This window comes from Salmo salar, chromosome ssa01 (assembly GCF_905237065.1).
Source record: "Salmo salar chromosome ssa01, Ssal_v3.1, whole genome shotgun sequence".
Lineage (NCBI taxonomy): Eukaryota > Metazoa > Chordata > Actinopteri > Salmoniformes > Salmonidae > Salmo > Salmo salar.
Window position 1 is genome coordinate 116,540,663 of NC_059442.1, and position 15,102 is coordinate 116,555,764.

At 44.8% G+C, this 15,102-nt stretch overlaps 1 protein-coding gene across 2 annotated transcripts; it reads left to right on the forward strand.

Annotated features, from left to right (window-relative positions):
- Positions 1–718: 718 nt before the first annotated feature.
- On the forward strand, positions 719–7,941 carry LOC106592891 (uncharacterized). 2 transcript variants are annotated; one of them, XM_045687744.1, is made up of 2 exons: positions 719–779; positions 986–7,941. In XM_045687744.1, the coding sequence occupies exon 2, from the start codon at positions 5,001–5,003 to the stop codon at positions 7,554–7,556; it is 2,556 nt and encodes an 851-aa protein (XP_045543700.1). In that variant the 5' UTR covers positions 719–779; positions 986–5,000; the 3' UTR covers positions 7,557–7,941. The 2 variants fall into 2 exon arrangements, with proteins under 2 accessions (XP_045543700.1, XP_045543702.1); XM_045687746.1 differs by having other exon boundaries at positions 986–4,044.
- The last annotated feature ends 7,161 nt before the right edge of the window (positions 7,942–15,102 follow it).

The following is a 15,102-nucleotide window of genomic DNA, read 5'->3' on the forward strand; positions in this document are numbered from 1 at the left end:
CGCATCCTGGGAAAAATATGATTTGTCCCCCCCAATATATCACTGTAAACATAACTATGTAATTTCAATAATATTAATAATACGCAATGAAAGCACTTGTGCTGATTATAGACACTTAATAGCGCGTTTTTTAAGTTTCAAAAGATTGCGACACCCGCCCTTTGCATCACAATGGTTTGATCCACTGCCAGTTCCTTAGCTGGCCAGGTAACAGAGGGTTAGTGTCTACTGTCTGAAAGGCACTCAATGCACATAACTGACCTGAGGTTAATCCAGTCAATCGTGCCATATCAATGTTTTGTTTTATGTTGGCAAGGTTCACACACATACAAGCTGACTATGCAGAGCTAGCGCGCAAACTAAAGCAAACATTAACTATCAAGCTAGTTAATAACTTAAAAACATATCTATTCCATTTAATGTGGCGTTGTCAAAGATGGAATCTTTGCTATTGTCAGTTTATTCCAAGGTCAGTGTAGTAGAGTGATGTTGTTCCCCTAGATTATGCACCAAGTTGCACGCAAGGACAGTTCAAGTAGGCCAGGTCAAGAGGGGATGTTAATAAGTTAATAACAATAATAATAATTCAATGTGTTTTCTTTATTTAATTACAGCAGCATAGTTAATGTTATTTTTCGGTGTACAAACATTTTTTGATATCTATATTGTAAATACACCTAATTGTAAAAGTTTGTATATTTTGGTTTGGTCCATCGCGGGTTATCCGTACTTACGGACCCTTTTATCGTTCTCTTTTGGCCGGACCTTCAGCTAGCAAGGTATGTTGTCCTTGGCGCCGTAATTTGGCAATATAAAACTGTGGTAAAGTTACTTAAAGTGCTGTTACGCAATTATATGTTTTGTTACAATGTGAACAATTATAAAGATTTATGTTAACTTTCACCAAGCTCGCTAATTAGGGTACCTATTGTAACTCGGGAGTATTTGGGACCGTGTTTGAGTGAGTTGCTATGTGCTCACGCAGGTGCCCGAGAGCTGTGACTGCACCGAGGGCTAACATATTGTGTGTTGTCTCTTCGTGTGCAGGACCAATAAACATGATTCAACCATCATAATTCCAGTTGTGGCAGTGTCCTGATTAAAAGTACACAACGCAGAACGAACCACGCTACAAACTGGTGCCGTGACCTGCCGACTGGTCAGCTCAAGCCGACCCCCGGGAGCTGTGCATGTGGCTGAGGTGCACGACCTGCGCATGCGCATTTGTTGATGGTTTGCTGTAAGCTAATATATACTGTGAACAGTGAATGTGAGTGTAGCATACTCATTAGATACAGGTATTCGTGCTTATTTGTATGTTTTTGATGAATTTGTTTATTGCAACAAAAAAAAATGTATTTGAATGCAGTAAATTACATTGTATTTTAGTGCTCTGTTGAGCCATGGAAGACTCTCAAGTCCACAAATGTAGTTATGCTGGGGATTTTAGTGTGGGTAGAGGGAGGGGTGTCCTTGCATTTACACCACTTGTACAGTCAGCTCCTGGGAGTAGAGCGTTTGCTAGTCCTGAGTTTGCAAGCGCTGGGAGGGGTAGGCTGTTTGTTCCACCTGACCAGGGTATCCCACCTCTGTCTTTTGATGTACCGTCATCCACAGTCCTCAGTGATAATGGGACGCCTCCGAGTCAGCTTAGTGACATTATTAAGCAGATTGGTTCAGAGATAGGTGAATCTATCAGAGCGAGTTTACTGCAGTCTGGGGTTTCAAGTCTTGCTCCTGCCTGTCCCCCTCACCAACCCCAGCAGTTTCCCCTGCCTGAGCAGTGTGGGTCAACCTTTATTGATGCGTCCAAGCTGAATCTGGTTGTGAAGTCCGATGTTAGTCCTCCACCTTTCTTTAGGGGTGATGGCTCAGATAAGTACTCTGTCCTGGAGTGGGAGGAGTTAATGGGAGTCTACTTAGAGAAGAGGGGTTACACTGGGTCTGAGAATGTTGGGGAGGTGATGTCTAGGCTCATGGGGAGGGCACGGGATGTGACCAAAGTCTGGATGCGTAACAACCCTGTAGTCACAGATGTTAAGGCGGTGTTCAGTGTTCTCAAGCAACACTTTGGGGATACTGTCTGCTCAGGTATGCCATTAGCTGATTTCTATTCAATCAAACCATATGCTAATGAGGGTCCAATAGATTTCTGGATTAGGCTTAACAAAGCTGCAGAGGCAGCCAAACAGTACCTTGTGAGTGAGGGCAGGACCCTACCCAATGAGTGCTCAGAGTTGGCAGTCATGTTTGTACGCAACTGTCCTGATAAAGAGTTGGCCCAAGTGTTCAAGAGCAAAGCCCTTCGTGACTGGACAGCCAGTGAGGTACAGAATCAGTTGGATGAACTGTTAAGGGAACGTAAAGCATGTAGAACACAACTTTCACAGCAGGTGGCTGCCGTCTTTGACTCCCCCCAGGAGGGAGTGGGTCCTGTGAACAGACCTAAGGTGTCATCCTTTTCTCAATGTGGCCGTGAACCAGACCAGGCACCATCTATATCTGAGGTTGAGACATTAGAGAAGGTTTTGACTTTGTTAGAGAAGGCTCTGGTCAGCAATACTCAGTCTGTGAACAGAGGGCCCCGTAAACAGTTCCACAAACGTCAGCGTGAGTGCGCCGTCTGTGGAAGCACTAATCACTGGACCAAAGCTCACTGTCAGATGCACCAGCTGTGCTTCAAGTGCTTCTCTCCGGGCCACATGAGCTTTGACTGTAGTGAGGCTGGGCAGCGACAGAGCCCTGGATGTGGACAGACTGGCAGGTCTCAGGAAAACTAGAATGCCTCCATTCTGAGGAGGGCAATGTGGGGCAGTCTTATTTTTCCTCCACTGATGATGATATCCAATCTGTTTATTCTTACTTTTGTGAGTCAGTACCCAAGAACAACACAGTCATTTTTCAGAACACAATGAGAATTACGCAGAATGACAGTTTGTTTTACACCTCCGTGCTAGTACAGGATAAAGTTGAGCTGAAGGGGATGTTAGATAGTGGGTCCATGGCTACTACTCTGCGCGCAGATATTGTACCTCGGTTGAGGGAGGCAGGAGTGGTAGAGGGGAACTTTCTAGCTCCTTCAGACATCATCCTGGTGGGTTGTGGTGGGAAGCAAACTAGCCCAGTGGGCATGTGTGATTTAAAAATGCAGCTTTATGGTTTCAGCTATGTTGTCCCAGTGCTTATTGTAGATGGGCAGGTTGATGAACTCATTGTGGGCACTAATGTGTTGAAGTCTTTGATTAGACAGTTCAAATCAAATGACAGCTACTGGCGGGTGGTGGGTACACCAGGTTCCTCTAGCCAGTGCGATGACAGCCACTTCCTGCGTCTTCTGTCAAATCTGGAGAGATGGAGAGGAGACTCTATCCCAGATAAAGTAGGCACCATTAAGTTGAAGAGGGCAGTAACACTCCAACCCATGAGTGAGCATCTGGTGTGGGGCCGCCTACCCCCAAAGACAAAACTTTCTGTGGGCAGTACTGTTGTTGTCGAGCCCAGCACGTCTCGTTGTGTGAATCGACACATACTAGTGGGGAGAGTAGTTACGCCTCTGTGGGGGGATGGATGGCTACCTGTGAAGATAGTGAATCCAACAACATCACCAGTTACCCTGAGACGAAATGCTAAAGTGGCGGATGTGTATCCTTGCATTGCATTAGAGGATTTTGATGATGTCAAGCAGCAAGCAGCTTACCAGAACGTGGCTAAAGTTCAATGTGACAGCTCACACGGCAGTCTGACAGCTAAGAGTTCAGTTGGTGGCAGTGTAGTTCATGGCAACAGTACACTGAGCAATCTTGGACTTCAAGGCCTGTCTGTTGAGGAGTGTCCAGTTTCACAGTTCTGGAAGGATAAACTTGTCAATTTAATTGGGAAGTATGACACAGTGTTCTCTAGACATAGCCTAGATTGTGGTGAGGCAAAGGGGTTCTGCCATCGCATACGGCTAACTGATGACCGCCCATTTCGATTACCTTATCGTAGGCTTTCTCCAGCTCATTACCAAAAACTCAGGGAAACACTGGATGATATGGAGGAAAAGGAAATCGTCAGAAAATCCAGCAGTGAGTATGCCTCACCTTTGGTGCTGGTATGGAAAAAGAATGGGGACTTGCGCCTATGTACTGACTTTAGGTGGTTAAATGCACGCACTGTAAAGGACGCTCATCCCCTGCCTCATCAGGCTGATGTACTGGCCGCGCTGGGAGGTAATGCCTTCTTCAGCACAATGGACTTGACGTCAGGGTATTATAACGTGCCACTGCATGAAGAGGATAAGAAATACACTGCCTTTTCCTCTCCTTTAGGTCTGCACGAGTACAATCGGTTGCCTCAGGGCCTATGCAACAGCCCGGCTACGTTTATGAGAATGATGCTGACCATCTTTGGTGACCAAAACTTTCTAAGTCTCCTTTGTTATTTGGATGATCTGATGGTTTTTGCTAAGACTGAGGAAGAGAGTCTGCAGAGACTTGAGATGGTTTTTCAGCGGTTGCAGGAGCACAATCTTAAACTGTCTCTGTCTAAGTGCAAGTTTTTGAGGAGGTCTGTTAAGTTTTTGGGTCACATCATTTCTAGGGAGGGTGTAGCCACTGACCCTGCTAAAGTTCAAACTATTTTGAACGTGACTGAGAGCGAGATGATGGAAGCTGATGGTGTCACTCCGTCTCCTAGCAAAATCCGTTCTTTTCTTGGTATGGTAGTATACTATCAACACTACATTGAGAATTGTTCCATGGTTGCTAGGCCGTTGTTTCAGCTAACTACAGGTCAGAAGAAGCCTAGGGGAGGCAAGGGTAGGAGGAGGCCTGGTCCCTCTCGCAGGCTCACTGCTGCAGACTGGACTGCCGAATGTCAACTCGCTTTTGAAGCTTTGAAATCAGCACTAGTTGACCAGGCACTGCTGGCTCATCCAGATTTTTTCTCAGCCATTTTTACTTTCTGTGGATGCATCTACTAGTGGTTTGGGAGCTGTACTATCCCAAGTGCAAGATGGGATGGCAATAGCCAGGCCAATAGCTTTTGCTAGTAAATCTCTTAATCATGCACAATCCAAGTATCCTGCTCACCGGCTGGAATTTCTAGCCATGAAATGGGCCATTCATGATAAATTCAGCCATTGGCTGCGAGGGCATAAGTTTACTGTGTGGACCGACAACAATCCACTCAAATATATTCTTACAAAGCCGAGACTTGATGCATGCGAGCAGAGATGGGTCGCAAAGCTGGCACCCTTTGACTTTGATATCCAGTACATACCAGGTCCCAAGAATGTCGTTGCTGATGCCTTGAGCAGAGAGCCATTTGTTCGCTCCACAGTTTTGCACCGACTGACAAGAATCCCATATGATGTCCTGCTGGAGGAAACCAGAGGTCTTCGAGTGGGTGATGTTCAAGACATGTTCCGCCTCTCCTGTGAACAGCCCGAGGCTGGCTGTGGAACGTCTATGGCTCCTGGGAGTGAGTTAAGTAGAGCTGGAGACGATGTCAGTGGGTTGGTTTCCTGTGAAGAGGTGTCTGCTGTCCTCCATGCTCACCGCCGATGGGATGATGGTGCCACGGTGAGGGCCATTTCACACGCGCAGCACCTTGAGAAGTTGATGTCCATGGGTCAGAGCCCTTTACCTGTCTTTACACACAAGGAGCTGTATGATAACCAGTCACTGGATCCTGTCATCAGCAGAGTCATGTTCTTTGTAGATAGAGGCCGGCGCCCATCTAGGAGAGAGCGAGTCCTTGAAGCTAATGAAACAGTTTATACTCTAAGACAGTGGGGAAAACTCACCACGCGGTTAAGGATTCTGTATCGTGTCTCAAAACACCCAGTGAGTAAGAAGAAAATATTCCAGTATGTTGTACCTGTGTCTTTGAGAGGCCTTGTGTTGAAGGGAGTTCATGATGATGATGCTGGTCATCAGGGTCAGCAGCGCACATTGTGGCTTACGAGACAGCGGTTTTACTGGGACTCTATGGAAAAGGATGTCAAGGAATACGTGGCCCACTGTAAGAGATGCGTGTTGAGTAAAGCACCTGAGCCTGAAGCAAGAGCTCCACTTGTCTCCATTGTGACAATGGCACCTTTGGAACTTGTGTGTATTGATTTCTGGACTGCAGAAGATTCAAACAACAAGTCTATTGATGTGTTAGTAGTGACTGATCACTTTACTAAGCTGGCATGTGCGTATCCGTGTCCAAACCAGTCTGCTAAGACTGTGGCTCGTGTTCTCTGGAATAATTTCTTTTGCGTTTATGGGTTCGCTGATTGTATCCATTCTGACAGGGGTGCTAACTTTGAAAGTTCACTTATTGCAGAATTACTTCAGTTATCTGGTGTTGGAAAGTCCCACACCACACCTTATCATCCCATGGGGAACGGTCAAGCAGAACGTCTAAATCGCACGCTGGGTGGGATGATTAGAGCTCTGCCAGCTAGGTCCAAGGCTAAATGGCCTCAGATGTTGAACACATTGACATTCTCCTATAACTGCACTGTTCACGAGACTACTGGGTTTCCGCCCTTCTTCTTGATGTTTGGACGCACCCCTAGGCTGCCAGTAGATGTTATGTTTGAAAGTGTGCTGTTGGATGGGGACACGGTCGATGTGGATAAGTATGTCCAGTCTTTGGGTGAGGATCTGAGAGAAGCCATGACATTGGCTCAGCAGCATGCAAGTAAGCAACAAAAGAGACAAGCCGAGGTCTACAACAGACGGTCGAAGGGTCATTCGGTAGAGAAGGGAGACAGAGTTCTACTTGCTAACAAGGGAGAGAGGGGCAAGAAGAAACTGGCTGATCGCTGGGACAGTGCGGTGTACATAGTTGTTGCGAAGAACAGCTCACTGAACACATATCGTATACAGCACCCTACCACTGGACGCATCAAGACGGTGCATAGGAACCTGATTATGCCAGTCAACTTTCTGCCTTTGCCTTCTTGGGAGGAACCTGAGAGTCACGGATATCTATCGAGTGGTGACGTGTTCTCTGAGATGTCTGCAGCGTCCAGCAAAATGGATGGGAGTGACGCAAGGACTGTCCACTGGGTAGCAAGCCTTCCTGAGTCTTCTGGGAGGATATTCCAAGAGGATGGTGTAGTCCCAGTTGATGGAAGTGAAGTGGAACGGCCATATGACGTCCCCTTGAGTGAGGTGTGCTCAGTAGAAGTGGACCAGAGAGAGATCCCCAAAGCCTACAAGAGTTCTGATGGCAAAACTCCATTCAGTGGGGATGGTGCTGTAACAGATGTTGTTAACTTGGTTGAAGATGCTTTGTCAGTGTGGTCTGTGGCAATCTACCAGGATTCTGATCAGTCGTCTGACACTACTAGTGTTGAGTCTGTAACTGAAAGTGTGCTGGCTCCGGATAGGCCGAGTTGTAGTATTCCCCAACCTGAGGTTAGACCTCTGAGCACGGTTAGTGCTGTCCGTGACATTCCTGCTAGGTTTTTGGGTGAGGGTGTTCGGACTAGACTAGGTAGATTTATTAAGCCAGTGAATAGGTTAATCCAAACTATGTCTACACAGGAAATGAAACCGTTCTTGGTTTCTCAGTGACGGTAGGATATTGCCTACCTTTTCATTTTTTGGGGTGTATATGGTCATCTAACTGGGTCTTAGAGTGATTTGTGGGTTGGTCTAATATTCTTGACAATTCATGTAACTTTGTGTGTAGTTCATCAGCATAAAATGTATTTGGCATTTTTTGTATACGGTTGAATAAGGGATTAGCTACCTCTTATTTTTCCTAATCCTTCGCGGGATAGCTTTCCAGCTGATCGACCATTTGTGGGTCTAGATTTAAGGGTCTACACTGGGTTACTCCGTCGCTCTGTGGGTGTGAATTTTTTTTTTTTCTTTCTTTGCTTTGTTACCTTAGAGGTAATGTGTTTTGTTTTGTGCCTATAATCTAGTGTAAAACAGTGGGGGTGAATGTAGTAGAGTGATGTTGTTCCCCTAGATTATGCACCAAGTTGCACGCAAGGACAGTTCAAGTAGGCCAGGTCAAGAGGGGATGTTAATAAGTTAATAACAATAATAATAATTCAATGTGTTTTCTTTATTTAATTACAGCAGCATAGTTAATGTTATTTTTCGGTGTACAAACATTTTTTGATATCTATATTGTAAATACACCTAATTGTAAAAGTTTGTATATTTTGGTTTGGTCCATCGCGGGTTATCCGTACTTACGGACCCTTTTATCGTTCTCTTTTGGCCGGACCTTCAGCTAGCAAGGTGCCCGAGAGCTGTGACTGCACCGAGGGCTAACATATTGTGTGTTGTCTCTTCGTGTGCAGGACCAATAAACATGATTCAACCATCATAATTCCAGTTGTGTCAGTGTCCTGATTAAAAGTACACAACGCAGAACGAACCACGCAGAACAAAGTCCCTGCGATAAGGTTAGCGATAAACTGAACTCCAAACTGAACAGAACTACACTCTCTTCTACCATTGTCTTAAATACATTTAATGGTCTCGATGCAAAAGCTAAATTGTCGCTAGGGAACCTTTTTTATTTTATTTTATTTCACCTTTATTTAATAACCAGGTAGCAAAGATTATAGCAAACACCACAGAAACGGAATTGGTGCTCACTAGCTTTGCAAATTCAGCTATTGTTGGAAGCCAGCCCATATGAAACAAACTATATTAAAATTACAAAAGGTTGCAGCATATGTTGTGTAAATGGTGAACTCATACAGCTGTCAACTCTTGTCACTGCAAGAGCTACCTTTTAGATCAAAGCCCATATAGAATGATAGAAGATGATAGAAGCCCATCTCCTACTGTAAATAACCTACACACTGTGTGTGTGTGTGTGTGTGTAGCCAGCCAGCCAGTCAGGAAGAAAAATGGCAGAAAAAAGACAGAGTATTTTTCAGTACACCAAAACGCAAAGTAAGAACCCCAGTAGCCTAATATCTCAGACTAGTTGATAAAATGTTCAGAAGAAAGAAGTGAAATGCTAATGGAAATGTTTCACAATGATGTTTGCGAAGGAAGTCTCATACACATGCAAACTCACACACAGGTGCGCACACACACATAGCAGGAGTATACTTAAGTGATAATGCTCAAGAAGCCGGTGTTTGGAGGATATATTGGCACGGGTGTTGTTAGGCCCAAGACTTCGTCGCTGGCTGGAAAACCGGGCCAATATATCTTCAAAACACCGGCTTCGAGGGCATTATCACTTTTTTACAATGGGTTACCAACATATTCAAATAAAGATTTGACATATTTTCATATTTTTTTAAATTATTTTTAATTAATTTATTCATACTATTTCTTCCTTCCACAAGATATAGTCCCAACACAAAACTAGGGTTGCTACCCAAGCCGGCTGGTCTAACATTCTATTGGTTCGGTTGCCAGAGAAGCGACCCAGTCGTTCATTCTAAATGTTCTATTGCCATACTGGCTGCCAACGTTCTTATCCCTTGTTTGCTAGCCAGCCAGCCAACTACGGCTAACTTAGTCACGTCAAACAGTGCAGCCAGAATAACAGCAAAGTAGCTGCATTTGCGTTTGTTTAAGCTGTTTTCTTGTGACATTTATTTGGATACATCCGTAACAATGCGATAATGATGCTCGATTTCGCCTGGCGTAAAAAATGTGCTCTCTCGTCCGGACACTTACTCAGAGGAGCTAGCCAACAACACAGCTAACACAACCACTTAAACTGAAGATGGAAAGACTGCAAAGTAGCTGCACTTTTTTTGTTTTACCTGTTTTCTACGGGGGAAAAAAGAGAAGGAAATGTATGCATTCACTACTGTAAGTCGCTCTGGATAAGAGCGTCTGCTAAATGACTAAAATGTAAATGTAAATGTCATTAGGCAGAGCAGGCAACAGATGGCACACAGACAGCAGAGTTGGGGACAGATGGGCAGGGACAGACTGGCAGAGACAGGGAGTCTCAGGTAAGTTTGTTGAGTCTTTGTTTGGCAACATTATGAAAGGTTCTCCATTTTTTTTACTTGTAAAATAGGAACATAATTGGAAAATGCCATGGATACTCCCACTCAACTTAAACTGGTGACTGAACTAAGATTTGTTAAAGGCAATGGTATTGCTGTTGTGATTAATTGTGTAGTTTTGGGTACCGGTAGTTAGGAGTACGGCAAAAACCTTATTTCTTTTCTAGGAGACAGACTGTGAGTCAGTGAGGGTGGGGAAAGGGAAAGAGCCAGGGAGAGAGACTTCAGAGGACAGTGTCACAGCTACGGCAGGACCAGGTGTCACCCTTGTTGCCAGCAGCACCAGTATAAGGGGCAGTGGCACAGCATTGTCCAGTTACCTCAGTGATGGCACAAAACCATATCAGCCACACCCACAATTTATAGAACCGCAAACTCTTGCCAACAAGAGTGTTGACATTTCAAGAGAAGTGGTTTCACAATTTCCCCTGGCTACATTATAATCCATCAACAAAAGGAGTGTTGTGTTTTCACTGTAGCCAAGGGTGTCGTAGGGATTGGACCAAAACACAGCGGGAACGTGTGAACTCATCTTCTTATTTTATTAAAGAAGGAAAACATATACAAAAACGACACTAAACAGTCCCGTCAGGTGCACGAACACAAAACAACTACCCACAAATCCCGTAGAAAAAACACCCCTCTTAAATAGGACCTTCAATTAGAAGCAACGAGGAGCAGCTGCTTCAATTTGAAGGTCAACCCAATAAACACCACATAGAAATAGACATACTAGAACTAACATAGCACAACAAACCACGAAACACTTTAAACAAACACCCCCTGCCACACCATGACCAAACTACAATAACAAACAACCTCTTTTACTGGTCAGGATGTGACACAAGGGTTTTCAAGCCAGCCATCTTTTGGCCAAAGAGCAGATGCTTGCCTTCATTAGTGCAGGATTTAGGAACGGGAGAAAAGCCATTGAAAAATTCACAGCACATCAAAACTGCCAAACCCACCGCCACTTTGTAACTGTAACGGCACACCAGCTAAATCCGATCAGTGTCCAGTTATCCAGCGCGTGGGGTAAACAGCAGGGGGACGCAAGGCATTGCTTGATGAAAGTTGTTAGTTTGGCGCGGCATGTAGTAAGACAGGGACAAGCCTTTAGAGGCCACACGGATGACAGTGGGAATTTATACCAGCTTTTGAAACTTAGGGCAGAAGAGGATGATCCCATTTTACTGAAGTGGTTAACAGAGTGTACCAACAATGTACACAGGCCCCAAAGCACAGAATGAAATTCTGAACATCATGGCCAATACAGTCATTCAAGGCATTGCAGCTGAGATTAGGTCTCTTCCGATTGTACAATTTTCAGTAATTGTTGATGGGACTCAAGATGTCTCTGGTGCTGAATAGGAGAGTGTCAGCCTGCGTTACGTTGACCATGGCCTTGTCCCTCACGAGGAGTTTGTTGGGCTATACAGGGTGTCGGAGACAACAGGCGAGGGCATTGTGAAAGTGACAACTGATGTGTTGTTGAGGCTCAATTTGCCCATGTCTGGCTTACGTGGGCAGAGCTACGATGGTGACTCTAAACATGGCAGGAAAATACACAGGTGCACAGGCAATTGTGGCAGCAGCCATTAGCCCTCTATGTGCATTGTGGTGCACACTGTGTAAATCTGATTACACAGGCTGGCTGCTCAGCCTCCCCACTGATCCGGGATTCCCTTTCTTGGGTCCATCAGTTAGGTGACCTCTATGGCCAGTCAGGAAAGTTTAAGAGCATGTTTGAATCAATTGCCACGTCCAAAGATACAAATCTGACCACCCTGAAACCCCCTATGTCCAACAAGGTGGACTGTGCGGAATACTGCTATTAGAGCTGTGCTAGGGCAGTATGAGCGGGTACTAAGCAGCCTAGAAGGAGATGGCAAAAAACTGCATCCAAGACAGCTTCAACTGCCAGTGGCTTATTCGAGCACTTCAGCAAAGGCAAGACTGTGTTGGGCCTGACACTTGCCTCTGCTGTTCTTGGAGAGCTTGAATGTCTAAACATTTCACTGCAGAAGAAAACTCAGACTGTCTCTGGTATGCAGGCTGCAGTCGAGTGTGTACGGTCATCTCTTAGGGGCAAGAGAAATGACGAAAGCTACCTTGCACTGTATGAGAAGGCAACAACATTGATTAACTCTATTGAATCCATTGAGACGCACTCAAGACGGCAAAGCAGTGGATCACTATAGGGCAGAATCTTTTTAAGTGTTGGATGGTGTGGAGGTTCAGTTTGGTGACCGTTCTGACCAGGACAGTCTAAATGTCCTGCAAAAAGTTGGAAAGAGCGCTTCTCACGGAGGAGTTGGATGAGTTTCTAGATCAGTACCCAGAGCTGAACATAGATTCTCTTTCAGTGCAGTTGTGTCTCTTTCACAACAAATACCCCTGTAGCAGCAGTGGGGAGGCAGCAGAGGTCCTCAGGAGGCTTCTAGTGGAGGTGCGGGGGTTTGTTTGACCAAGTTGAGGTGCTGATCAGAATTTTGTTTGTGGTGCCAGTGTCTTCATGTGAGGCTGAGAGAAGTTTCAGTGCACTCCGCAGGTTAAAGACTTGGCTACGGGCTAGCATGGGCCAAGAGAGACTGAACGGCGTAGTTGTCTGTAATGTACATAAAGACAGGCTGGACAGTCTCAAGAGGGGGGTGGAGGTCCCTGAGGAACGCTCAAAACCTTGCCTGCCTTGCCTCAAAATATGCAGGGGTTCCACCCCCATTCCACTACTTTGATCCTATCTGTTCCTGCACCATGCCAACGGCCTGGGAGGACGGGACACCACCACTCAACACACCCTGTAACTCTTCTGAAGTCAAATCTTGTTTACCCAAATACTTCTCTGCAGCTGCCACCACAACATCTATTCTCCGTGATTTACGTTCCGTTTCTGCAGTACAGTTAATAACTATTGCTATGAACGCTAACAATTCAACCTTACTGAAGCATAACTCACTTGTTGCCCTAATCAACAACCTCTCCCTCAATGTGAGCAAGACAAAGGAGCTGATCGTGGACTACAGAAAAAGGCGGGCCAAACAGGCCCCCATTAACATCGACGGGGCTGTAGTGGAGCGGGTCGAGAGTTTCAAGTTCCTTGGTGTCCACATCACCAACGAACTATCATGGTCCAAACACACCAAGACAGTCGTGAAGAGGGCACGACAACACATTTTCCCCCTCAGGAGACTGAAAAGATTTGGTATGGGTCCCCAGATCCTCAAAAAATTCTACAGCCGCACCATCGAGAGCATCCTGACCGGTTGCATCACCGCCTGGTATGGCAACTGCTCAGTATCTGACCGTAAGGCGCTACAGAGGGTAGTGCGTACGCCCCAGTACATCACTGGGGCCAAGCTTCCTGCCATCCAGGACCTCTATACCAGGCGGTGTCAGAGGAAAGCCCATAAAATTGTCAGAGACTCCAGTCACCCAAGTTATAGGCTGTTTTCTCTGCTACTGCACGTCAAGCGGTACCTAAGAGCAAAGCAAGAAACAGATCTTGACCCAAGTTACGTGACACAGAGCGCCTGCTGCCTCTGTTCAGAAGAAACACAAACAAATATCACAAGTCCTCTAAAGGTTACCTTCACTGATTCAACTGCCCCCAACTCCTTTCTCAAGGGTCCACTTTCTCCAAAAATGTCACTCCTACTGGTCCAGATTGTTCTCTACCCGGACTATTTATATTGACCCCCTGTGTTATGTGACTGTATGTTTGCTTTGTTGAGAAAGAGACGTATGCCTCAAGTGGTGAAGCAAGACCTCTTAAGGTATAATATAAATTAGAACTGTATATAGCTTTATAAGTCATTGTAATATCAACATTTTATGACTGTATTCAGATATAATACTGCAAGAAACGCAAGTAAGCATTTCATTGGAGAGTTCATACACAGTACCATGTGTATCCTGTACATACGACTAATACAAAACTTGTATTCAGATATTTTTTATTTATTTTACCTTTATTTAACTAGGCAAGTCAGTTAAGAACAAATTCTTATTTACAATGATGACCTAGAAACAGTGGGGTTAACTGCCTTGTTCAGGGGCAGAACGACAGAGTTTTACCTTGTCAGTTTGGGGATTCGATCTTGCAACCTTTCGGGTTACTAGTCCAACGCTCTAACCAATAGGCTACTATATAAAATACATTCTAAACTTTAACAAAGGATCACTTTCATAATAATCTCGCCTCTACTAATTTTAGATAAAGCTTTTGCTTTCCCGACGTGTCTCCCTCGTGGTGGGTGAATGCTAGAGACTCAGTGACTCTCAACAGTGAGTTTGGATGGAGCCCGAAGGCCGGCACATGGTGATAATGAGTCGTTTCTTTTTACCGTTCGAAGGGAATCCACGCAGCTGGCTATACATGCAGACTGCTGCAACCTGATTGGCTGAGCACGATACGCAAACATCTGGGACTAGCATAAAACAAAATCTAATGTAATCCATTTTAGAATGGGAGGACTGTGCAAGGGGTGTGTGTTAGACTTTCACTATCGACTGTATATAGGCCACAGTATTTCACCCCTAATCCTGCCACCTTTCAATCACAATCAAATCGGACCATTTAGTTATACTTATCAATAAAGACATTTTGATTGATTTGATCAGACCATACTGTATGCACGTTTAGTTTTTTTAAACACCTCACTTCACATTTATCAAATAGCATACATGTATGATTCAATCTATTCAAGGGACATCTACAATTTTTATGGTAATGGTGCTCTTGTGCAATCCTGATTAGTCACCGTCCACTAAACCTGATACCACTGTGTTTTGCTGAATGTCCCAGGGGCCCAGCTGCTGTTCAAACACACGTAGATTATGTTAGGTAACTCTTGCAGCTTCACTGGCTGTGTCAACATGTAGGGCTGGATATTGGTCAATTTCTGTCTTTGAAACAGCGAAGCCAGTTGAGGAGTGAAAAAAATAATCATATTGATCTTTAAAGATAACCAAAACATACATTTAATTGATTTGATATGATTTTTTTCAACATGCAAAATGAAGACTAAGCTATTCAAATCATGAACTTCGCACCTTGACATGTTTCCCATTGATTATGATGAATTTAAAAAAAGAGATCACACTTGCTCTTCTAAAGA